The sequence below is a fragment of the Aptenodytes patagonicus genome, chromosome 6 (genome assembly GCF_965638725.1).
Source record: "Aptenodytes patagonicus chromosome 6, bAptPat1.pri.cur, whole genome shotgun sequence".
Lineage (NCBI taxonomy): Eukaryota > Metazoa > Chordata > Aves > Sphenisciformes > Spheniscidae > Aptenodytes > Aptenodytes patagonicus.
The window spans coordinates 30,821,294-30,847,249 of NC_134954.1; the positions used below are offsets into that span (position 1 = coordinate 30,821,294).

At 39.2% G+C, this 25,956-nt stretch overlaps 1 protein-coding gene across 10 annotated transcripts in view; it reads right to left on the reverse strand.

The window, feature by feature from the left end:
• The window catches only part of FARP2 (FERM, ARH/RhoGEF and pleckstrin domain protein 2), an 83,673-nt gene that overhangs the window by 47,809 nt on the left and 9,908 nt on the right, over window positions 1–25,956 (reverse strand). For 9 of the 10 annotated variants that reach the window (XM_076341881.1, XM_076341883.1, XM_076341877.1 and 6 more), the window contains exons 3-7: window positions 13,452–13,556; window positions 11,984–12,026; window positions 6,898–6,976; window positions 5,296–5,393; window positions 2,958–3,072 (exon numbers count right to left, since the gene is read on the reverse strand). In XM_076341881.1, the coding sequence (XP_076197996.1) occupies window positions 2,958–3,072; window positions 5,296–5,393; window positions 6,898–6,976; window positions 11,984–12,026; window positions 13,452–13,556 (440 nt within the window). The remainder of the gene's footprint in view (window positions 1–2,957; window positions 3,073–5,295; window positions 5,394–6,897; window positions 6,977–11,983; window positions 12,027–13,451; window positions 13,557–25,956) is intronic. The other variant, XM_076341882.1, reaches the window with a different exon arrangement.

Below are 25,956 nucleotides of genomic sequence, written 5' to 3' on the forward strand. Positions count from 1 at the left end.
AAGGCGTCCTGCTGCAACTCCAGCCCGAGAAAGCCAAATCGATGCTCCCGGGTTGATATGACACAGAAACCCCCTGTAAACTGGCGTATGAGTAAGTGTGTTCAAGGCAAAGCAAGGGCTGCAAAGAAGGAAAACTGAGGCAGAAAGAAGATGATGCAGTAGCAATCTGGAGATAAGCCATCCTGCCAGAAACGGGTTTCTTTTCCTGGAGGCTCTGTTTATATGAGAAGTCTCTATCAAAAGCAATCATCAGTGGAAGAAAATACCAGTCTGCTAAAGGTAAGTGGGGGAATAATAAGGTCAACTGAAGGGAATAAAAAATGAAAATAAAACGCAAAAATAAAAATATGACGCACAAGGATGATGAGAGAGAGCAGCATTTTGTCTGTTTAACCGCACTGTGCATCACCAGGCAGGAGATGAACACCCAAGATCCATACTCCCACTTGCTCCTTGGAACAGAAATGAGGAAAAATGTGTCTAAACTCTGAGAAAACATGGGACCTTCACAACTCCTACTAAAAATGGAAAAGGGTGACCAATACTCCCTGGGCAAGGGAAGAGAGAAGAGACGTGTAAGGAAGTCACAGCTATTTTTAGGATTGCAGTGCTTCCAAAATTACATCTCTTCAACACAATTTTTTCCAAAGGCACAGGGGGGATTTAAAACATGCATCCAAGGTACTCAGGTATCACTAACGTTTGATTGTAACCTTTTCTAACCACATGCCTCAGCTTTTAATCTTATTGTGGTTTGAATGTAACTTCTAAGACATTGCTTTAAAATAAGATTTGCAATCATTTTAATAATATGGCTGTATTAGATGCAATTCTCATTAAACTAATGAAAAGTACACTTATGAAGCAAGGAATCTTTTCCTGCTAACCTTCCTCTGACTTCTTCCTGACAGGCAAAAATACAAACTTTCCTTACTGTAAAGAACGATTAGAAGTAATTTGTTTTAAAAAAGCTCAAACCTAATTAATAAGATTACCAGTCCCTGACTCACTCAGAAGACAGTCACGACCTTTCCATCAAGAAAAGTACACCAAGAAAATTCCCCACAAGCAGAAGCAACTCAATCGGATCCAGGCACGTATTAACAAAGGGCTGTTCTGTGCATGGTCTGGATGTACTTATCCCAGAACTACAAAATCACACATTTCATCTCAAATGTGAAAGCCATCAGCCTATACTGCATGATGTCATCAAACCTTTTCATGAAGCCATTTGTAGCTTTAGACTCCACAGCATCTTGCAGCGGTAAGTTTCACAATGTCGTTACGAGTTGTATGAAAAGGATGTTCCTCCTTTTCTTTTAATTTGCTTTGAAGTTACTGCCTAATTGTTTCAGCACTTTTCTTAAGACATAAGAAAAATAATGAAATATTTCTGTGCAATTAATGGTTTCTCTCCCTCAGCTACCTTCTCCCAAGGTGAAGAATTCTAGCATACATTTTAATTTACTTCAAAATTACTGCAAAACAACATTTAGTTTGTTCCTTCATCTTCTCCACATGCACCTCAAAGGTTCAAAAGCAAAAAAAAAGTAACAAACACCTGACTTCATCAAGAATCGACAAAGATTAAATTCCATCAGTACCAATAATTTCAGTACAACTGAAAATGAGTCATCATAAAAAGCAAATAGTTAATTATTGAAATTGTCAGGAACTGATTTTCTAATAATACAGGATATGTCTTAGCCTTAAACACAGATGCTGCCCTGAAAAACCTCCTTGTTCTGTCTTAAAAGAAAGTCAGTCGGCAATAATCCCCAAGTTTACCCACACAGAGCAAAAAGAAAATTTAAATTTCTAATACAGTATTTGGATTATAACACATAACCATGCACAATGAACTGTGGTGTGGATATTCACAACTAATTAATGTACTTCAAATTGCTAAATCCTAATAGGCAAGGTCTCAAAAATTACAGAAAAGAAAGACCTATCGGGTGAAATCAAACCTCTGTCACCATTTTAACAAACACCTTCTCTTGATTTAACTTGAGAACTGCACAAGCGAGGTTAGGACCATTATGGCAGGTAATAGTCTGAAAATTCTCAGTGATATTAACATTGCTTAAAAGCATAAAAGAACGAAGCTGTGGCAAATACAGATTGTGCAATGCAAACCCTGATCTTCCAAGTAGTATTTTGGTCACAACAGAGCCACCCTGTAGGTTGACTTCTCTTTCACGAGCACCATGTCAACTGTCTGCTCCAAATCCTTCTTCTTATCAAAATATTTTACACTGCACACACCGAGTAGACCTTCACATTTTAAGACCAGCCAGATTAGATTGTAAAACACATGACCTTACTGTACACTGAACATGCACAGTGGGAGAAGTGGGCATTTCAAATAATAAAGCATTCGTTTCTGCAGTTCCTGACTGCGTGTTGGAATTAATTTTATAGATGTGATATATAGTTTCTTTGTCCCTAATAAACTTTACTTATTTCAAAAATACTCCAGCTGTAAGTTAAGGTATTGCATAAATTCTGATGAAAGTTATTTCTCCCCCACTCCCTTCATCCTTCTCCATTTTCTTCATACTTAATGAGTACAGAATGAGTACAATGCAACTGATTTCTCATTATTTAGACAAAAGCAAGACCTATGCATTTGACGGCAAGCTGAACTTAAACTCTGTGGACTGGAAATTCTGAAGAATTATTTTGCCCAAAACCATTATTACAAGCTCATGATAGCTTTCTTTGGTATGTTATTAAAGGTACACTGAAAAATCACTTGAGAAAAACTACTGCCCAACAACTCTGTCCTAACTATGTAACTATTGCTACATCCAACTTTTCTTGTTAGATGTAAACGGTGTTTAACTTATACAATCTTAACGTCATCCTATTGTGCAGCGTGCTCGACCTCCACCAAACAAGTCCATCTGCTCCCCAGGAGTATACATTAGGGGTATACGTTAATCCTCACTCACACATGCTTCCTGTGGAACTCCAGAATCTTTCCTTCAATTCTTTCCTGGTTTGGCAAATACTGGTTTGTTTTAAGGTGTTCTCGATCCTCTGATTCATCAAAATCCCCTATTTCGGCTATTACAGAAAACAAAAAAATGTTAGAGTAAGAACAAACAATGGAAAAGGAACAATGACAGAAAATACTTGGTAAGGAATTACAGAGACCCCAAGAGCCAGAACGTATTTTCCTTTAAGTGCTTCACATTTCTGCATTACACTTTGTATCCAGCTTCATTTTACAAAACACCCACATTTATCCCAAGCAGACTTCCTGGGGATTATAGCAGTATTTGAACATCATTTGGAAAATTTAGACGTCTTTACGGTGAAAGATGTGAGACTTGTAGAAGATCTGTGAGGTGGTCTAAACATTTCTTCCTTACAGATACCTCATACCAAACCAGCATATTTCAATTTAATTTTCCAAAATATATGTGAAATAGTTAAGGACAAGCCTACTTGGGAAGAGGGCAAACTAGATTTTAGGAATTGTCCAAAAATAAATACATAGCAAAAAGAGAAAGTGGTGTTGACTATAAATCCCCACAGCACCTACATCTTGAGTTTTGGTCTCCCCTTCACATATTCACGCCTTTCAGAAATGACGCTGTGGATTTAGGAAGAGATTTACAGAAGAAAAAAGCATGAATCAAAAGTGTGGAACAGCTTCCATCTGATAAGACATGAAAAGACCAGAAGTCTTGGGCTTGGAAAAGAAAAGCATGAGGCAGGCAGAACATACTGCAGACATATATAAAAATTACAAGTTGAATAAATTTTTAAAAAGTTATTTACTTTTTCTGATAATAAAATATGAAGTTACAATATTAAATTAAAATGCAAAAGTTTTAAAAAGACAAAAGGATATAAGTTAGCCTACAAACCTCCCAAAAACTAAGCTGTGAAGCTCATTTTCATGGAAGGATGCCAAAAATATAAGCAAATTCAAAAGTTCGACAAATGCATGGAAGCAAAGTTCACCAAAGGCAATTAAACAAAGAGATGCAGAGTCAATCTTTGACTTAGAAAGGCCACATACAAAGATTACTAGATGAATGCAGCAAAGGAAGAATCACCATATGCTTGCTCCATTTCTGAGGGCTTTCCCCATAGCATCTGCTATCAACTACCATCAGCGAAAGGAGAGTGGACTAAGTGAACTAATAATCTCATCCAAGGCAGCTGTTCTTAAAAAGAACACAGCAATATCCTGTTTAAAATCAAGCCAGCATATGAAACAACAAGAAAAAAAAAATTGAAAGGCACTTTCGTAAAATAATTATGTTAAAAATAATCATATTCTTTCTCACTTCTAATTTTCTAGTAGGGTAGAAGCAAGCTAAGCAAGACCAGACCCTGAGATTTGCTCACCAGTTCCACACCGCACTGTGGAGTGCAGAACTTAAACTGGAAAATCATGAGCAAATTTTAATTGTGTCACTCACTGATGGCACACACACACAAGATAGATTTGCTCTTCCAATAAAATCACCATAACTATTATAATTGTATTATTATATTACAGTGCAGAATTATATAACTAATAACTATTTAGCAGTGCACATGTGAAGAGGTATCATTTAACAGCTTTTGTTTCAAACCAGCAAGGAGGCACAAAAACCCATTTCTGCAGCTCAGGTTACAGATTTGTAAACACTATATCATTTGGCTGCTGCTTGAACTGATTTGGTGTCTGATTTGAACGTATTTCCCAAAGTTTTTCAACCTGCTCATCTTAAAGGCCACTTTTTTAGTTCTTTAGGCGCTTACAGACTGAGCGAGCAGCAACATGGAGAGCTTCCAAGTCAATTGCTTCCCATTTCCATTTGCACTCCCAGCAAGGAGGAAAGCTGCTGACAACCCTACTGTTGAACTTGTTCTGGTACGTTTCTAGTTTTATTTCAGCCCAGTCTCTATACACTTATCTCCCCCCAGCCACAGGGGAATTGAGAAATGAAGCCAAGGAAGCACAGAGGCAGACGGGAGCAGCTGTCTGGAAGATGAGGAGTATTAGTGACCCAGTTTGCAGAATCAGGGAAAACAGACAACATGCAAAGGGTTTGGATTCATACAGTCTCCATGAAGCCAAAGTTATCTCATACATAAGTACCAGCTGCTCCTCACCACAGCTAGCCCTGATGATAATCCCAGTGTTCAAAATCAATGGGTTTACTACACGTACAGAAGGGATTACCATGAGACGGAAAATGCTTTTAGTTACCAAAAGCTTCTGTATGCTATTTAACTGGGGTTAGCAATGGCAACATCACCCGATGTCACCACAGTTGAGATACTCACATTGCAGAAGATGAGAGACCAGAAGAGCGGCCGTATTGTCGCTGCAGGTCAGTCGTTCCTCTGCCAAGTCTCTCTTGATTTGTAACACAAACAGGTACCTGAGAGAGAGTTACAAGTACTGGAGTTACAAGTACCACATTGACATGTGAAAGAACAGTAAAACGACTGAGCAGTATTTTATAAAACCAGCATCTTCCAATTATTCCTCTCTCCAAAAACAAGATAACACAGAAGTGTTGCTACCAAGGACAGTCAAATCAAACCAAACAACCTGTGACTAATCCAGTGCAATTTATCAGCATAAATGAACACACAGGAACAAGGAAGCAGAAGGAGAACCATGCTTTTAACAAGTTTGATTTGTGAAGTAATACAGCAGCTGTAATTTTTAGCTAGAAAGAAACTTAATGAACACTTCAAGTGATTTTATCTGTTAGAACAAGGATGGGAGAACATCACTGATTCCAATATCTTGCTAGGAAAAATAATGAACGTTTCTGCTAGCACTCAATTAATTTACCCAGTGGTTGTATTTTCCAGGACTATAATGTTAGCAGCCTACAAAGACAGTAAGAAATTAAATTTCCTTCTCTTATAACACTATACTCATTTAACTAAAGTATTTCCCAAATCAGTTGCTAAAGAGGAATAGACTTCTGTTTAACAGTTTTGTATAAGTAATAAGCTGCCTGCAAAACATACAAGGCTAGAAGAAAAATGTGGCAGCCTTGAAAGTGTGCTGATAAGGACTGATTTAGTAACCTAATTTTAATATATTTTTATGAATGTAATCCTGGCAAGTCTTTTGTGCTTTGCTTTTTATTTGAAAGAAGGCGCAATAAGGACTCCAGTAAATAGGCAACAACTCATTACTATAAACCTTTGAACTGACAGACTGATCAATATTCTTTACTGAATTACACCCTGAAAGAGAACAGTAATTTATTTTTTTAAAGAAGAATTAATTTTAAAACATTATGTATCACATTCTTGAAGCAAAAAGATAATAAAAGGTATACATTTTGAATGTGGAGGGTTTTTTTTAAAGTACTGTAAGTATGTATTAAAGACTTCTATAAAGTATGCTCTGTTTTCTGCATATATGGCTGAGCTATCTTGGTTTCTTCAAGACACTCACAATAAAGTGTACATATCATTAATAGCATTATGAAATACCTAGAGCTCTAAGCACAGACCAGAATTCCACAATAAATACTCCAGAAATAGACAAAAACAGTAAAACATGTTTGCTAGTTGCAGAATACTTAAAGTGTGGGCTTTGGAAGTTTAAATGATAAATCGTTTATTAAAATATATACTGATTATTTTATACAGGTACTGTTTATAAATATGAGTATTTCCTCTATACCCTGCCTCTTGACACTGATGTTTGGCAAGCCTTAACCTGCAGTGTTTTCTGTTTTGAAAAATATTTTTTCCAATAACATTCATTGCCAAAACTGTGTGTGCTAAAACTGTGACACTGATTTCACTCATCTTCAACGTAAGTTTTGGTTGGAAACAGATGCAATGTCCTCCTACTCTTACCTGCCTTTTGTTTCAGTAGGTAATGCAAATCAAATACTTCAAAAAATACTTTACCTAGTATATTCCTCTTGCAACTGACCCGGGTCTGGAGGGAAAAACTTTACAGCTAGACGAAGCATTGTGGTCTTTGGTCCTATAAGAAAAGTTAGTCATTTCACAAAAAACTCTTGCTCTTCATAAGCACATGCATAATATGTTTTCCAACATGCACAGAAATACAACGCACTTGAAGTCTAGCCAGCTTTCAGCTTGCCAGCTAACGATAGCGGGCCTATGTGGTATAGATTGTCCATGTCAATGGAGATACAGCAGATAGTTTTCAGAGGAACTATCTATACTACTTCCAAGGCCAGTCTGCGGTCTGAATGCTGTAAAAATAGTTTTGTGCAACACGAAAGCTATAATACCCCAAAGCAACTACTTGACTGCATACAAAGGCATCACAGATGACCCAGTGAGAGGTTCCCAGAAGGAGAGGAGGGTGGAGACGCATCCCACAGGCTCTCCCAACCCCAGCCGCCACCACCAGAGCTGTCAATGAGCCGAATCCATGAGTCCAGCCAGACCCAGCTGGCTCCCCGCAGAGATAAAAGTGCATTTGCAACCTGATCCTGGCATGCCCGTTAACACCCATTTCTTCCCATTTTTAACACTGTTCTTGTCAATCTCGACAACCGGGAGAATACTAATTTAACTTTTAAATCTAACCAGAATCCTAAGTAACTATTTGGAATAGTCCATAATGCTCTGTGTAACATTTTGCAACAAGAAAACCCAACTGTGACCAGGCCGCATTAACAGTTTCAGAGTCACAACTCGGCCTGCTGAACAGGCTGACTTGATGCCCACAATCCCCTATTTCACCAGTATTTTTGGAGGAATATTACAGGGTACCACAATCACTTACCGTGCCACAACTGGGCACCACCGTTCTGCTGCTGTTTTTCCTGTCTTAAAGTAGACAAGGCTGAGTATTTTGCAGGCAGTCAGAACACTAGCCAACCTTTGCTTACAGAAGCCTACTGAGCATCCATCTCACATTTGCAGGCATCCCCCAGACAAGAGGAGTGCCACTCATGTACCGCAGCCCCACGCTCCACCGACAGCATCTCCACCCAACTGCGATGGACTGAGACCTGTCCCCAGCATGCACCTTCCCACAAGGAGCGAGGACAGTGTGCCTTGAGCATGCAGAGCCAGTGAAAGGCAGGACAAACTGAGGAAATACAGACCCCCTCTAAAAGGCAGAGGAAAACCTGGGAAGGGAAAAACTGCAACCCCTCTTCTTGCTAGACTCTTCTCCTCCAGGCGCTATGGGCAGGATATCCACATATTTCATCACCCGACTGAACCTCAAGCCAGCCCTGCTTATGCGTGACCTCCAGAGGTGCCTTCCAGCCCCAGCCACCCCAGGACTCTGCGTGCCGCTGCTGTTTCAAAGCAAGCTTAGCCAAATTTAAAAAAAAAAAAAAAAAAAAATCAAATTTGTTTGAGCATGTTGGTAAGCACAAGCCAGCCTGCTTGAATTTATTTTAAGCACCAAGATCTCTTAAAGCTTGACAAAGTCCAATTTAACCCCATCAACCCCAAAGTACGCTGATTTCTCGTCCAGAATACCTGATTCCCACATGCCCAACATTCCTCCGCTCACTCACCCTCTTGTCTGCTAACAGGGGACTAACAAACTTTGCTTTCTGCCAAGTAGCTGGGAGAACTAACTCTCAGACTATCACAGCTGTCAGAAGAGCAGCTCCCAGCCTCCGATCCCAGAATTACCAAAGCTTTGGTGAACCAAAAAAACTAAAATCCTCATCCTAATTACAGTGTAATATCTAGAAATTAAAGGAGGCTAGAAATAACACCCTATAACAATACACAAAGCTCACATTTGGCAGAGACTAAAGCCATGCTAAGGATTTTATAGTTCTTGAGACACACCAAGTGAGGAAAATAAAGCTTTACATCAAATTTCTGAAAATACCCCGAGCCTTTGGAAGACCTTCACAATGTTAAGAACAGACCTGCATGTTACTCACACCAATCAACTGGAAAGTATTGCTGTGGGAGCGATTTTGGCAGTGTTCTGAGCATCACTTACATTAAATAACAAATATTAAAAATTAAAAACATAATGCTGCATATTTGCTTCTGTAGCACAACAACTCCTCTTTTTGTTTTTTTTAATCTCGCCTTTCCTCTATGCATAAGCCCATTCTAATTAGGAAAAGAAACACTGGGCCAGTCTTAACCAAGATGCAGAATTTATTGTAAGAAACCAATCTGAGCAAAACCAAGAACAACAACAAAAAAAAAAGAAGTCAGGAAAAATTACCCATGCAGGTATGGTGAACACAATACTATATAAAACTGGCAACACCTCAGAGAAGGTACCCAAATGCCAACCTGATATTGTGCACCTGTTAGGAAGTCAAAAATTTGGATGTAAACTCCTTGCCTTCCGGAGTGGTTCAGTAGTAAAACTAACTGCATTCATTTGAAATTAATCAAAAATAAAATCCTTATCATACAAAACAAAGTTCTATATATCTCAAGAATAGGTCATTAGCCAAGATTAATTTGAAGTAAGTGTTAATAATCTAGATCTTTTGTTTTTAGAGAGCACGTCAAAGACTCAGAACTGCATGCCTACAATTACACAGCAATCGCCATCAACATAAAGTAACAGGTTTGAGCTGTATTACCTTAAAGTCCATGATAACATCTAATATTCCCCTACTGCTGGACTAAAAGTTACAAGGTCAACTCCAAAATCATTAAATTGTAAAAAAACAAACCAAACAAACAAAAAACCCAACCCCCAAAAAACAACAAAAAAGAACCTCAACGAAACTTCTTAAAGTGAGAATATAGGAAAAGATCATCCATCCGTGCCAAGTTCAGGCATTGCTTAACAGCATGAGCAAACCCACCAAATCTCATTCTTACAGAATTTCACTTTCCCTTGGGAAACACCCAGCAGCCACACGCAGAGCAGGGGCACGCCGAAGGAAGCAGACTGCCTTTTGCGTGCATTGCTGCCAGGCTAGCCTGCCTCCATCCAGCTGCTACCTGCCACCCCCAGGGAGCCCAGGCAGAGGGGCACCACAGAAGGGCAGCCCCGTATGGCCAGGGAGCGTAGAGGCTGAAGCCATCGTAGATGTGGCTAGCCTTGCATAACTGTATTGTCAGATGTAAACGTCTTTCCATTATTGCAGCTTATTTAGTCCCTTGCTTCTGAAATATCCACATTATCAAGTAGTTAAATTAATTCTCCTCTTAAGTCTTTGTATTCAGCAGTACTGTCAAAGGAGTTCTTAGGAAGATGCTCCTATGCAATCATATGTCAGCTACTGGATTCAATGAAAGAACAGCTTAAATTACTAGGCATGCAATTAACGTTTTAATTGTAAACATTTTCAGGGCTTTCTACAGTCATATCTCATTTCAATTTTAAAAACAGGAGAATGCCGGGAAGGCATTCAACTAGCATAAAAAGAAAAAAAAAAAAAAAAAAAAAAAGAGCTCTCACCCGAGCTATCAAAACTTTACAAATTTAAAATTGATTTCAGAACTTGAACATGTGCCAGACAACTGACTGGTGTCTCCTACAGAGTAAGATTAAAAAAAATTTTAAAATAATCTTTCAGTGTCACTGGCAAAATAATGTGGGTGGTAGACCACCAAGCAGCAGTGCAGCCATAAATTTTAGCACATCCCCATGGTTTTAAACCATTTAGAACAATATATGCATCATCAGGGAACACACGGCCATCAGCCTACAGCCTAAGAAAAGTTTCCCCAATTTATATGGTATAGAAGACGGTACAGAAGGAGTAACCAAAGAGCATCACAGGCCTGTGGTCCACCAAATCTTTTGACTAAGACATAATTCCTTCCAGCCAGGAGAACCGGAAAAACAAAACAAGCCTAACTGCATGGAGTATATAAAACAATGGCATTCCAACAATGTTTGGTTGTTTTGTTTTGGGTTTTTTTTTTGGGGGGGGAGGGACGGGGGACGGGACGGGGACACACATGAATAGAGAATGACGGTATTATATACCCTCCTAAGGAAGCCTTCTTTTATAGCTGGTTTGGCTCTTCTGCTTAAAAACCAATGTCAGTAAAAGTTAAAACCATGACCTTGAATTAAAAAGATCTAGCTAGAATTGGTGATTTCTTTTTTTCTGGCAATCAGTTTTAGGCAGAGAGTAACTAAAAACTACCTCCCAGTACTAATTTTCAACATTTTTCAATTAAGATTTTGAAAGGAGTAGGAATCCACCACACCCTCATGATCTTGTTTTTCCACAAAGACTTTACAATCAGAAACAGAAAATAAGCAAACAGCTTAACCCCATTCTAAGGGAAAAAAAAGTTTGATCTAATCTTTCAACATCAGAAGAACTAGTGTACTGTATTCTTCAATTATTTTTAGCCTTTAGAGTGCATCTCATATTACTCTTTAGAGTAGCATAAAACAAAGATAGCATTGCTATTGCAATATCCTCCTGGCCAAAGAGCAGAACCAAATTTCACAACTGAAGCGAAGAGGACTCTGAAGCTGCAGCCACCCACCAGGTGGGAGATCCCTACCTCTGCTCTCTTAGCAAAGCTGCTCCTGAGCACACTGGAGAGAGTTTTTGAGAATGAGATGGGAATACCCACCCCACTAAAATTCCCTGCGTGTCAGCAAGCTCTGAGTGCAGCTTTTTGCAGCCCTTCTGAAAGGTGCATCAGCTCTCAGACAAGACCTCATGACTGCAGATGCTACCTCCTCCCATGCAACAAGTGCAGTAAGCCAGAATATTCCTTTTTCTTTCCATTGTAGGACAACACAACTTACAGAAACTCACAAACAGCAAATGCCATGTTTCACTTAAACTTAACACCAGCTGACCCAATCTAGATAGATATTTATCACAGAGAAAGAATCATACCTTCAGTAAGTTTCCATTCCACCCACCACATACTACATATTAAAAACATCAGGTTTGCATGCCCAAACAGGAACCACTATCACCCCTACCAAGTACAACTTTCAGGGAAGCATAACCAGTAAATCAAGCAGTAATTGTGAAAGCAACCCACATAAAGCAGATGCAAATTAAGGAAAACTTCCTTTTTTAAAACTACTTACTCCGTACTTGTTTAATAACAGGTTTCATAGGTTCCAGCCAAATCTGAAATTAAAGAAAAAAAATATTACAAACTGACATTCATATTTGAATACAATATGAAAACATCAAAAGTAAATTCAAATAAAGCAGTAATTTATGAGTATGCATTTCTTCCTCACTGCAGTAATGCAGTAATTCCTTTGCTTTGAGAAAAAAAAAAGTACTTATCTATTTGAATTGACATTTATCGTGTACCAATAGAAAAAACACTGATCCATGCTTAAAGCTCATCTGGACAGAAGAGGAGTCAAGTCAGCAAAAGCACACCACTGCTGAGAAGACAGAAATCATGCCAAGACACACGACTGTAGACAGGAGCCAGGCTACAGAATTACAGAAGGTCTGAAGAACATGACAAGGTCCAACTTTTTTTCCCTTCCATTCTTTGTCCATCTCTCTTACCTACCTACGCAAGTATTTTTACTCGATATTAATTTTCCCACAAATTTTTCTCTTTTGACAAGCACATTTTTAAAGAAACACTAAACTATTGTTGTTCTAGTAGAAGGAGTATCCATAAAACTAACGCAAAGTATTCTAGATGCTCAACTTTTTTGTTTTTGTTTTTGTTTTTTTTTAACTCCTCCAAACAAAAAATTGTAACAAGACAATTCTGTTTGGACCTTACTAATTACTTCTCTGTCTGAGATAGACCTGAGGATTTTAAGAACCTCATTAGATGCAGAAACACTTCGGACACTTTGCAGAAGAAATGGAAACTAAACAAGCTTTACTGTATTTCCCTGGCTCAAGAGTAGCGTGTATTAGTGCTATTAGCATTCTCTATGTTCTCAGTAATATTTTCTGCGTGTGAGTCCTAAAACTAGAAAAAGTAATAGAAAAAAATAATGAAGACAGTTTTGGGAACATTTTCTAGTTTAGAAGCTACATTGTCCTCTTTGCAAGGTACAGGATAAGAGACTAGGAGGCTTATAGTGTCAGCATTTATCTAGATCAATGATTTAAAAAGCTTGCAGGTCTACATGTCTGCTGAGGTTTATATTTATTAGAAAGAGGTTCATAATGACTCTTCAGGGAAATTAACTGAAGACTGAATTAACTGAAGATAAATATGAACACTACCAAAATTACACACTATAATATGATTTTATAAGTACTCCATAGACTACACTTGGAGTTGATGTTCCCCCTTTCAGAGGGAAAGAGGATTTTATTTATGCCCCTGAAAGTGGGAACATCAGCAACTATTTAACTGCTTTATGTTTTTTGAGATTTAACACGAAGTAGAATCTGATTCCTCCCCTCTGCTTTATTAGTTGTCATTGTTCTGGTGAGCGAAGCAGATTTACAAGAATCAAAGAGATAATCCTACAGAAGACTCCAGCAGACTGAAATTTTTGACACTCAAGCAACCGCATTTCACCCAACCTTTTTATTATACCAAATTCATCAGGGAACTGTACATACCCAGTATGACTGGATGTTCTGGAACTCAATCCCAAAGTAATCTGATTCAATCAAATTCAGATGCTTGTAAACTTCTGTCAATAATGTCTGGCCATAGTATTTTGACTAAGGAAGTAAAAAAAAAAAAATACGGTGAGATGAAGATGAGTAAGTTTACAGCAAATTAGAAAAAAATTATAGCATCTTTAGAAACTGTAGAACAATATCTCAAAGATTTTTCACATTATTTTTGTCACTGTAACATGCAAACATCCAATATACAGGCACAGCTCCATACAAACAATGTTCACAGAACCAGAGGAACTCAAGCTGGAAGGGGCCGCTGGAGGTCACCTACATCCAACCTCCTGCTCAAAGCAGGGTCAGATATGAGGCCAGAGTAGATCACCTGCAAACTATTTGCAGCTCCTTCAGTAAACCAGCACCATTTGTTTGTGTAGCTGGATGGTGTGGCTCTCCCCCAGCTGCAGTGGACTGAAGCAGAGGCTGCCAAAATCCTGCTCACTTGCATACCCCCTCGCTCGTACCAACACCAGGGACCACACAGCCATGTGCAACTTTCACACCAGCAAGACTTGAAAACGTATGCAGATGTTCTAAGCGAGCCCAAGACAGCCGAGGAAGGCTGGTGCAGGGCAGTTTCTACCCAACCAGAATTTACCCTGACCTAGGAAGCCCCATCCGGCCCCACAGGAAAGCAAGAGCTGCACAAGCAGGACTTCATGGGGCCAGGCCGACCGCTGCCAGGGATCACGCCAACTGAGCAGAGGCTGCTCATTGCAGCACATGCAAGGCCTTTGCTGATAGAACTAGAACTTGTCTTCTACAAAAGAACATCTCTGAAAAACCCTAACTTTTTTCTTACAACAGTGTTCAAGAAAACCCAAGGTGACAGTATTTATTCTGTTAATTAAGAAATAAACAGGAAGGCTATAGTGGGAACCCAAACACCCTCCTCTCGCACCATGCCTTCTGTGTAAAGTCCTCTGTGATGAATCCCTCCCTCAAGAAACCCACTCAACTAGCCCTTTTCACAGTCAAGTTAGGTGCAAGGTCACAAAACAAACATTGGCAGAAACAGCTATGGTAACATGGGAGAAAACAGGAAACTTTCACAGCACACCCAGAACAACTACGGTTGGGTCTGCATACGAGCTTGCTCTCACCATCTATTACTGTACGACTGTAGCAGCCACCACAAGAAAAATAGCATTTATGCACCCACACATCAGTCCATCCGGATCACACAGAAAAGAATCCAAAGGGCTTTCGTGTGCCTTGGTACCTGTTCCAGCAACGCACAAAAGCTAGCAGGACAGCTAGTGTAGGCTGCAGAAGGAGGTAGCATGGCCACTGACATCCATGTTCTACCTTGGACCACGGAAGTAATCCCGCAACTGCGGCAACAGGGTCTGGCATCAACTGGTCGGCCGGGTTATCTGGCAGAACACACCTTGGGCTTGCATGCCACTGCAGTCTTGTTTATTTGGAAAAGTCAAAGTGCCAGAAGACTCTACAACTTTCCCATCAAAGCTGGCACACATTTCTGTAATTGACTCTTTAAACTCAGAATGGTGTATCTTTTAAAAGTATTAAGTATTATAACAAATTAGTAATAGAATTAGAATAATTTAATAAAATGTGCAAATGAAAATATCTAACAGAAAGAATGGGCCACTTTAGGTTAAAATAAAGAGGGTTTAAAAAAAGTAAAAAAAGATGGTGAAAGTTGGGGAAATTGTTTCACAGTACTGAGATGCATAAAAATTCAAGAGCAATTGCTTCTTACAGGAAAGAGAGATTAAACTGTTGATGTTTTTAGAACTGTGAAATTTAACTAAATACCTCTGTACCACTTCAAAAAAGAAAAAAACCTCAGTGAGAAAAAGTATGACAGCTCTGCAGTACTGCAAATCTGACATAGCTTTGGTAATCACACTGATGTGAATGGAGCTGACTGAATCCAGTACTATAAATAAGGAGGAAAGTTCAGAAACAGAAGGACAGAGAATGATACGAGATTGGCTCGTCTTTCTCATTCACGCTTTCACGAGTCACGGTTACCTATAAGGGCAACCACAGGTGTGAAGCATAGGTCAGGCGAATTCACTTGGCACAAACACCATTCATTCAGAAAGTTTCTTGGTATCATGCTGGATCAGGCCACTGATGCCGAAATCCCCAAATAAAACTGCAAGTCGAGAAATGATTCGTCACTTCAGTGGATACAGAGATGCCTCGTTGGGAGATGACATAGTATGGCGAGAAGGAGCGCCCTCCTCTTTTTCTGGACAAGTTTTGTGATGTCTAAAATGGCATTTTCTTTGTAAAAACACAGCTGAATTTTTTTTAGCCAAAATCTGTGCTTGCAGAAGACTCTGTGGGTATGGGTTTTGGTTTTTAAATGATGACTATGAAATAAGGAATGATACAGGTAATGGTAAACCACATCTTCAGTAAATAACGTTCTTGTTCTTCTGTCTACAGGCATGTTTCTCAGGCACGTTACAGACTGCTTGCCACAGGACCCACATGCTCCTGGAGAAATGCATTTTGAATATTAAATTTTTAACTTTCAAATGAAATACATTTGTTGCTTTGCACTTGTGAATAAATCTTAAAATAGTAACAGAAGAAAATATCCTTAAATATAGTAGGACTTTTTTTTTTTTTTTAAGGTACAGATACACTTGCATTTATTATTATTGTATGCCTACTGTTTACAGGCACCACAGATTTGAGAAAGGAATTTGAGAAAAGAATCAGTGATATTTGTGGGGATACAGCGATACCCTGACCAAGCTCATATACTTCCACCTGCAGAAGATGGACCACACCAGCCTGCCTTTTCACAGATGGATCTATTAACCTCTAGAAGCTATTGACCAGGAGATGTCCTGTGATCCCAAGTGTCAAATTTCTCATTTGTGAAATAGGCAGTAATCCTGGTTCCAACCACCTTCTGTTAGAATTTATAAACTTGGATTAACTTGTGAAAGATGTCTGGTAACAGTTAGACAAGTTTTACAGTCAAACTGTGTGCTGTACTGATTAAGGAAACTGTGTCCTGTCCATCACTAGTTATATACAGCCATTAAAATTATCCCGATCAGATTGTAATATGCAGGTCTCTCCCATGCACAGCGTTTAAACTGAGTTACGTCTGTGGCTCCATCAAGCTCCGTGCCCAATGACAGTCCAACTTGCCTTCATTTCTCCCAAAAAGGGAACCTGTATGGCCTATGTACCCCGGCACCTCTCTCCTTCCACTGCCGAGCCTGCACTCCCTTTAAGAGAAACTGGAGATGAAAAAATTGAGATGGTTGGAGCTGGGAGCACTTTGGAACTGATTAAATTATAAAGGTGCCATCCAAATGTTAAAAGTGTAAAGTTATTCTGACCGGGCTATCAACTGTAATTTTGGGTGTCATTTACAATAACAAGTTGAGAAAAACCTCATTCTAAGCTGAATATCATTTCATAGTACTTCCTTCAAAGTATAAAGCAACAATAACAATGCCACATTTTAAAAGAACAGTATTAATTTTATTTTATTTTTAAATAAAAATGGGTTGAAACAGAACACAATCTTTTATTATTATGTCCCAAATGCTGTGGGAAAACTCTTGTTAGAGCTATTTAGTTCCTCAAATTGTTTGTTACATTTATAACCATCTTTTCCAAAAAGCTTCTTTAACATTTTGAAGTTGACAAAAATTAAGGTTATATAGTGGGTAACTCCATGTCATTGTTTAATCTCCATAAAAGCAGCACAAAGCAAAATCTTCTAAGTAATTACTTAATTACTGTAATTTTGACGTCAGGGCAAGAAGCTGCATGAATGCATTTCAGAAAGGTCTCATTTTCAATACAAATTCACAACACGGCATGCTTTCCATTCCAGACATCTCAATTACTCTTTATATGCAGCCAAGACGACGACTACTGATATTACTGAATTACTGAATTATTCCACATAAAAAAAGAAAGAAAGAAAAAAACAGGGTAAAAAATATTAAATAGGCAGCTAACAAAAGCTTTCCCTAGTGACCCAGCCCTAACTGTACTACAGACTATTTTAACAAGTCATCATTAGAAGACAGTTCAGTACAATAGATTTTTTCAAATCGACTTGTATATTCAGATCAAGCTTGAAAAGATCCCTCAGAGCTGTGCAAGCAGGGTATGATGCTACGGAGGGCCCTGCACTGGCAAAACGCCTGCATGGCAATCCCCTGCCCACACGCAGGAGGAGTAACGCCTTCAGACCAGGCTCAGTGCTAAGCTAGCGCCAGGCAGGAATAGAAATGAATAGGAACAAACATTTTAAGCTTAAGTTTCTTGACTGAAGGAGGTATCTGTATTTTTCACTCAGTCAGAAAAGTAAACATATTCAATGTTAGCAATTTTTAGGACAGAGGAGGAAAATGTAAATAAATTAAAAAAAAGTCGGAACAACAAGTTATTTTTGTTTTATCATCCTAACTGCTATTTCCTATTTTCTCAAACGTCACTACCTACATGGCAGATCCTCCCCCTGCTGTAACATTTTAGCTTAGGAAGACAGAAAACCAAACTAGGAACACATAGCCTATGATTTTCAGTAGACCATAGTTCAGTATTATCAAAACCAATTCTTCCTCAGTAACTCCCAAACATGTCTTCCAGAACATCTTAACTTTCTGCTTCCATGTATTTTAACTTAAAAAACAAAAAAAAACCCCTGTATTTCCATAGTGAGTAGCATTCTCATATTCCAAAATGGACAAACTGCCCTTGCTCAAACTTTCCAAAAATGAAATCCACCTTTGGCAACAGTTAGGCTGGAAATCTAAAAAAAAAAAAAAAAAAAAAAATCAGTTCAGTCCAAAAGCCAAGAGTTTGGAAAAAACGGAGAGTTATAAAGCAGAGGTATAGAACAGAAACTCTTGTGCAGCCAGAGCCAGAGGAGCCACTGGCCCCCAACTTTAGCAAACACCAGCTGACCTTGGATTTTGTGTTACAGAAATCTACAACTGTTGAGAGACCAAATCCTCCAGTAAACAGTGTATCTGCATGAGAGGAAGAAGTTTATATTTATATTTGACATCATCACTGACAAATGGCCAACACAGAGCAGCCCGTGAGCAGGCAAAGAGAAGCACAGGCATGAAAAGGTAAACTGAACTGATTTAAATAAAGACCCCTTCACCGTTCATGGATTTTTTTTTTCCCCTCCCCTTTTGGTGCACTTTAGTGGTCTTCCTAATAAAAAAGTGATTTCTCATCTTTTGGCAAATTAAAAAAAAGACAATCAGCAACTAAACATAGTAGTTACACTAGGCTTGTTATTTCCTTTCTTAACCAGAAATATACAAACATTTCAGTGAATTTATAGCTCTGTTTATCTACAGCCCTTTTGTAATCTGTTAGATCTCTGTCCAAATACAGCGTGATACATAAAAAAGCCTTCAAAACTCCCTATTAATAACTATCATTAATGCCACGTATAAACAAAAACTGCATTTACGAATACAGGGTGTACGTTTAAACCACATTTATTAGAAAGAAGGAAATAATACAAGATGGCAAGGAATACCATACTTTTCGTTTTCATGGCTAAAACAAGAACAACTTATGGCTCCATATCTAGTTTTTAATCTGCAGACTGGAAAAGTAAAAAAATAACTGTCGTCTTTTTCAGTACTTTATTAGTTTCTTCAATTTTGATTGGAACAAGTAACTCAAATGAAAACAGTCCTTGCCTCCCCACAAAAATGGGTACCTGGTAACAACAGATGTATCAAACTCTGGTTTCACACGCTCAGCCAAATACTGCTTAAACACTATTTCATTTTGATTATCTGAACATTTAACAATAACTTTCAGCTTCAATTATTTCAATTTTTCTTTTAATATTTTGTGAAAAAACCTGTATTTTAAATACATGTGTTTGTTTTATTCACTCTTATATACTGACAGGTGCTAACTACAGGTTATTTTGCTAAGACAACACCAAAAAGGGTTTGCAGTGCATTTAACAACTTACAGAGCATCGGGTGCACAGCCTGTGATGTCAGGGGATTTGACTCTATCGTACAGGGTCCTCCCCACTGCTTCACACCACCACAGTCTCTACCTGCCGCTTACTGAAGAAGACAATCCTGACTTTTTCCAGAATCAGGTCAAGAGCTAGACGAATTAACCCAGCACGCACATAAGGTTTGTGAAACTTCTTCCATTTATCTACCCTAGTCACTGGTACAAACATGTTTTGTTCTGGGTTTTTTTAAACTTTTTTTTCCACCCGAGGGAGCACGGTCCAGCTGCCAGTGCACTAGAGGTCTCCCATTTGCAGCGGCTGCCTTTCTACATGGCACTGGGAGAACCCCCGGCACCTCCCGGCTCAGCCCAAGGAAGCTGAACCCATCACCAGACCTCGTTTCCCACGCCCGCAGCCTACACCATCACTGCACCGTCAGGGCAGCCCCCGGATGCTGGAAAGCACCGCCGTCAGAGCAACATGAACATCCACATCAGCCCTGAGCCGCAGCTGCGCGGCACTTCTTATTTCACGTTCACAGACTGAACTTTCGGAATACACCGCCACCCTGAAAACCATTTTGTAACTTCTTCACAAATTCAGATAGCATACATTTTCACCTTGAAAATGTACTACTTCTTTTAAATATTGTGTCTCATGGTATTTCTACATGGCATGGAAATCCAATTTACTCAAATATGGAAGCTGCAAAACCAAATACAAATTTCTGACCTATTTTAAGTTACATTATTACACTGCATATTGGGCACAATTTTTTGTTTTAAAAAAAATTCTAAGACTCCCCTCCAAGATATTTTGTCCTAAGACTTCAGTGGTTGGTTTTGTTGTGGGTTTTGGTTTTTGGGTTGTTTTTTTTTTTTTTTTTTTTTTAAACAGAATCCACAGCCAGACAAATTATTCTAGAAATATAAGCCTCTGGCTCATTTAATTAAGGTTAGCTTTAAAACCTGTCATCATTTAAAAGGTTCAAGCAGTGTTAAAGCACTTCACTGCCAAATGAACCAGCTCTACCCAACAAACATGCTTTTCCAGAGTGGCTAGACTTGCTGGATGCCTGAAAGTAGGAAAACAATAATTTGTTGACATGGGAAAAGATCCCCAAAAGGGAGGGAATTATGTGAACAAGACTGGGAAATGTATACTTAGGTAGATAGCATGTAGAGACAAAAAATGGTCCCAAGTATCAAAAGTGCTCTCGTGCTGAAATACCTGGAGCACTCGAAATAAAACACATTGTGCTCAGATAAAAACAAAACGGCACCACGGTTGAGCATTCAACCAACACGTGGTCCCCAAGTGCTATATACAAACAGCACACAGAAGAGCCACATAAAAAATATTGGGCGTCAAGCAGAAATTCTCAGTCGCTTTCATTACCTGGAGAGAAAAATACAAACATGCACCCCCCATCACCTCTGCTTCATACAGTGCTCTAGACTACCTGGGGAACTGGTAAGTCACCCAAATTAAAACCCTGGACCACATAACTGGAAAAGTTTTGCAGGACACTACTGCTTGACGATTTGGCACCAGAGTTGGTGCTTGCTAATAATTAAACATTCAGAGAACAGCAGTGACAGTATCATGCAAAGCAGCTGCTTTGGGGTGGCTGATCCCACGCAGCAGCGAAGATCGCGGCAGTGGAAATGCCAGAAAATTGCACTAACGGTGACGCTGGGGCTTTTTTACAACACATACTATTTCAAATAATCTGCAAAGGGCCAGAGCAACACCGCACTGACAGCCTTCCTCAAACATCAAGCGCACACTTGAAAGGGCTCAGCCTCGTCAGAATGCTGCATTAACTATCTGCACTATTTCAAGCCTTTAAAAAACTTGGTGGCTGAAATAACCAAGGACAGATACAAGTGCCTAGTTATAAAAATGGCCCGCTGTCAAAATGGGCAGTATGCCATTAACAGCCATTCTCAAAAAAAGCCTTTTTCCACTTCAAGAAATTAAGGTTCATAATAGAATGTCTAAGCACCTACTTTGTTCATACAAGCTGTAAAACAGTATAATAAAGCTAAGAAACTAGAAGTTAGGAGACTGATGATCTCAATTTCCCCCCCCCCAAACTTTGCTACAAGACCCTACACACTTGTGCAAACCACTGCACCTTCCTACACCCACTCCCTCTACCATGCCTGGCCACTTCATGCATTTAGACTGTAGGTACTCTAGGAACTTGCACAGCATCATTTCTTATGTGCATATATGTACATAAATAAAACCCTATGTTTTAAAGTCATTTTAAACACAGACATTACTTTGCTTCCCTTTGTTCATAAAAAAAGATTACTAAAATTGCTAGTCTTTCTCCATTAATTATGCTTTTGCCTCAAAACCATCATCCATGCTCACATCAACAAGATTTGATCTGGGCTTTTCCTATGAGGTGTTACGGTACTCCAGGTTGGCACACCACTTGAGGAAGCCTGCCTGAAGGAAACAGTTTAAAACTTTAAGGAAATAAGATGATCATGAAAGATTTTTTACACAAATTAGGTATTTTTACAGGAAAGGCCAAAACTATCTTTTTTTTTTTTGTGCAAAACTGAAATTGTACCAGCTGTCCTAACATCGTTCCCCACTGTACTTTGAGCAGAGCTTCGATACCATGGCGATGGGTTAATAAATACCTACAGGCCAGATTAGATAAGGCCAAAGCTTTGTTAACTTCCCTCTTTCCAGTAGGAGTCTTTCCTACACCTCTGGCTTCGGGCTAGTCGCCTGAGAAGTGGGCTGAGGGGCACAGTAATGTTCATCCTTCATTATTTCAGTTGAAGTACATGTCGGACAGGTCTAACACAGAGTCTCTAAAAAGTCCTCTTTCCTTTTTTTAAACTAATATGGGTATTGTACCACTCCCGTTTTGTGCTCAGGCTCCACCAAGTGCTGCGCCCAAGCCTTCTGCCAGGGACAGCCGGAGTAGAAGAGCAGCAGCTCAGGTAGCAGAGATGTTAAACCTGTCAGCCCGGATCTCACTGCTGGGAAAGCAGGCCTGCAACTGAGCTCCCATCATTTCTCTTGCCTGAGCAGTGAGGAGGCATTAATAGTTAAAATACTTCATCTCCCGTTCCTCTGCCATGAGGCTGGGAAGAAACGACTTCTTAAGTTATGTTTTCAAACCTGCTTTCACCATCACAAGAGCGCTCCAAAATACATGCATGTGTGCAAAACCCAAGTACGGTGCTACAAATGTGTCAAAATGGCATCACAAATTCCACTACAAGTGAAAAGAGATTACTAAAGAGCAATATACTCCAATTTAGAGAGCCCAATTTTTGCTTCCCCTCCACGTTTCGTACCTGTGGGTTTCGACCACGCAGCTCAGGTCAGGTCAGGGCAGCAGCGCATGCAGAAGCTGTTCAAAGACTTCCAGGAGTGTCTCTGAAGTCAAAATATAGTCACTTGGCAGCTCAATACTCTTTTTTTTCCTTTTCTTTTCTTTTCAACTTCTTATTTTTATTCATGAATGACTGCTCTGTCAGACAGACAGGTCTTCCCCCCTCCATATCCAACATCACAGTCTTAAAAAGTAAATCTTTTACACTAGGTATTGTCACCACAGCACAGTTTTTTAAATACTCAATTTATATGGTCTCCCTCTCACACAAGTAGGCAACGTTGCCCTTGCCAGAAATGTGTTTTGTTGCAAGGAGAAACAGATGACACGCAGGTATGCTTTTGCAACCCTGTTTATTTAAACGCACATTCACAAGGCTTTTCTTCTCTGAACACAACCAGGTACTAGGTGATGCCATCCTTACTCAACATCAAGTCCCTTTTTTCAGTAGGCACTAACCTAAAATTTCTCTGAACTGCCTCTTAGCACACTGCATTTCTGTAGCTGTCTTTAGCTGACTGTGGGTTGTTCCATGGGTTTTTTTTTTCTTCCCTTTCAGGCTCTATATATTCTACAGAATTATCCATCTGTGGAACCAACTTTGAATGTGACCCACACCCAAATGAGGCTTCCAGAGAACTATTTTTTTTTTTTTTTTAAATACACCATTTCTTACCATTATTTTGATAGAATGTCATAAGAATCATTTCAGCTGATTTTCACTATCCTTCATCTCTAGATTATGAAAAAAAGAAATGAACCCCTGCATTCTGCAGAAGTGTTTAAGAAACTAACAGTACTTCTTTTCTGATGACGACACATTATTGGAATTAGTAAGGAAGCTAACAGGTAACAGCTTTTTCTTTACAAGGTTGTATATCAGTTACTTCGGAAGGCACCCAAAAGGAATTACGTACAAGAATTGTACCACTGCACATATGCCAAGACCATTAAGTTACACATTGGTTTACTTTATCAGATCTCATCCAGACAGAACAATTACAGGCAGAAAGTTCTCAGTACGCTTACAATAAATTAAAGAGAGCTTAAAAAGAGTTCAGCTTTACACCAACTCAATGTTAAACTAAGTAAATGTGGCTCTCGTACTGTTCCTCAATTCACTCTTCTGAATCCATACAAGATAAGTTTTTCATCTATGCACATCATGTGATGAAGCATACTCACTATAGTGTATCACAGCCATACAAACAGTTATGAACTCAATCTATTAAATTCATATTTCAACAACTGTGATAACACTTGATCACCATTTTACTAAATGGTTTCTGTGTTTTAACTTACAATATGTGCATATAACAGACTTTTTGTACAGAAATATTCAGATTGTTTCTCCTTTGTTGCAGTATAACTCAATTTTCTTTTCACATAACGGGACACCTAACGTCCAGAGAAATGTAAAATAGTAAATTGTTTTTATAATACAATCTAAGTTCACATCTTCCTTTAAAAAAAAAAAAAACAACAAAAAAAACCCCAACCCCACACACCCCAAATGTCTGTCAATAAAATGGCTGCAGTTTTACCTTTCCCCACCCAATACCACATTCCCACTTAGCATCAAAAAAGTCAAGCCCCCAAACACAAAATAACAGGTCTAAAAAAAAAAAAAATATAGTAGAATCAAACAGTACACAAATTGCAAAGCTTCAATTACTTTCTTTTTAAACCCTACAGTAACTGCAAATTTTAAATAGTGAATTACTAACTTTCTCTTCTGAGGTCAGACAAAAATAAGTCCTAAGGCAGCTTATTTGCCATATTTAGGAGAGTCAAACCAGAGCAATAACAAACATCTGGCTATGATTCTTTCTGGAATTTTGACTATTTCTTCCCGGCCAAGGAAGAAAAACACTGAGCTGACTAACACATCATCTCGATTCCTTCAGCATAGCGCTTAATAGGATTCAGAAGTAGCCCGTCCTCCCACTTCCAACATATTTAAGCTGTTAATACTTTTACAGCACAGAAGGAAAAAAGCCTTTATGAAAGGAAGGTCTAAGCAGGCAAAGGGAGAGCAAGGGAGAGGCAGGAAGGCAGCTCACGTCGGAGCCTGGCTGTGCCAGAGAGCCGGCGGCAGGCTGCCCCGTCCTGCCGGAGAAGCCGCAGTGCCGAAACACTGGCTCAGGGTTCGCCATGGCCTGCAGTAAGGACAGCCTCTCTGAAAAATCATTTCAGAGTATATGTTTTTCAGTGCCCACAACACGCTCTCCATTTTTAACAGATGCATATTTCTTTCTTACTGCTCAATAGCAGCATTTTAAGCTGCGTAATTTCTGCTTCAGCCCCAACCAAGTTCTTAGGGGTACTAATGCTACCATAAGAAGTTACTGATAAGCAGTATTTTCCAGTGTGCACAAGCTGAAAACACTCTCTCCAAACCGTGGGAAGTCATGAAGCACGTACAAGCTGATCGCTTCCTCTGTCACCCCAAAAACCTCCCACAGTCCCAGCCCAGCTCCTGATCTCAGGGCCCCCGACTGCAGTGAGTCACGGCCATGGGCTTCGACGGCTGGTCGGAAACAATGGGCATCTGAAGAGGTGCTATATTCATGACACCTTTTCAATTACAGATGCCTGCAAACTGCACAGAAACCAGAATAACTAAATATAGTTATTCTATTCTAAACATATGGATGGAAAGTAATTTTGCACTTTTAATAATGCAATTTGTAAATTTAAATAAACCAAGGAAGAGTCATATAGGTGGCCAGCAAAGACAGTATCACTATCGGACAGAGTAATCATCAAGTAGCTGTTTTCAACTTAGTGTAGAATAAGCCACCTAAATTTTGTAGTAATATACTAGTAAGTTTCACGAGGTACATCAGTAAACTCTAAAATAGACATGAGCAGTGAGAGGACAATACCTAATAAGAAAATACAGGGGGGAAAAAGTGTAATCTTATTTGACTAGCCAGTTCTCATGAACCGAGTGGAGTTCAGCTTCTCCCTCTCAGGCAGCCCACTGTTCTCAAAAGGAGAGGGACACATTGCACAGCACTGCAGGGATGCGGAACATGCTCTGCCTTTCACATACTTGGTAAGAAAATGAGAAAAGATACAACCACCTTCAAGAAACTGAGTCATGTGCA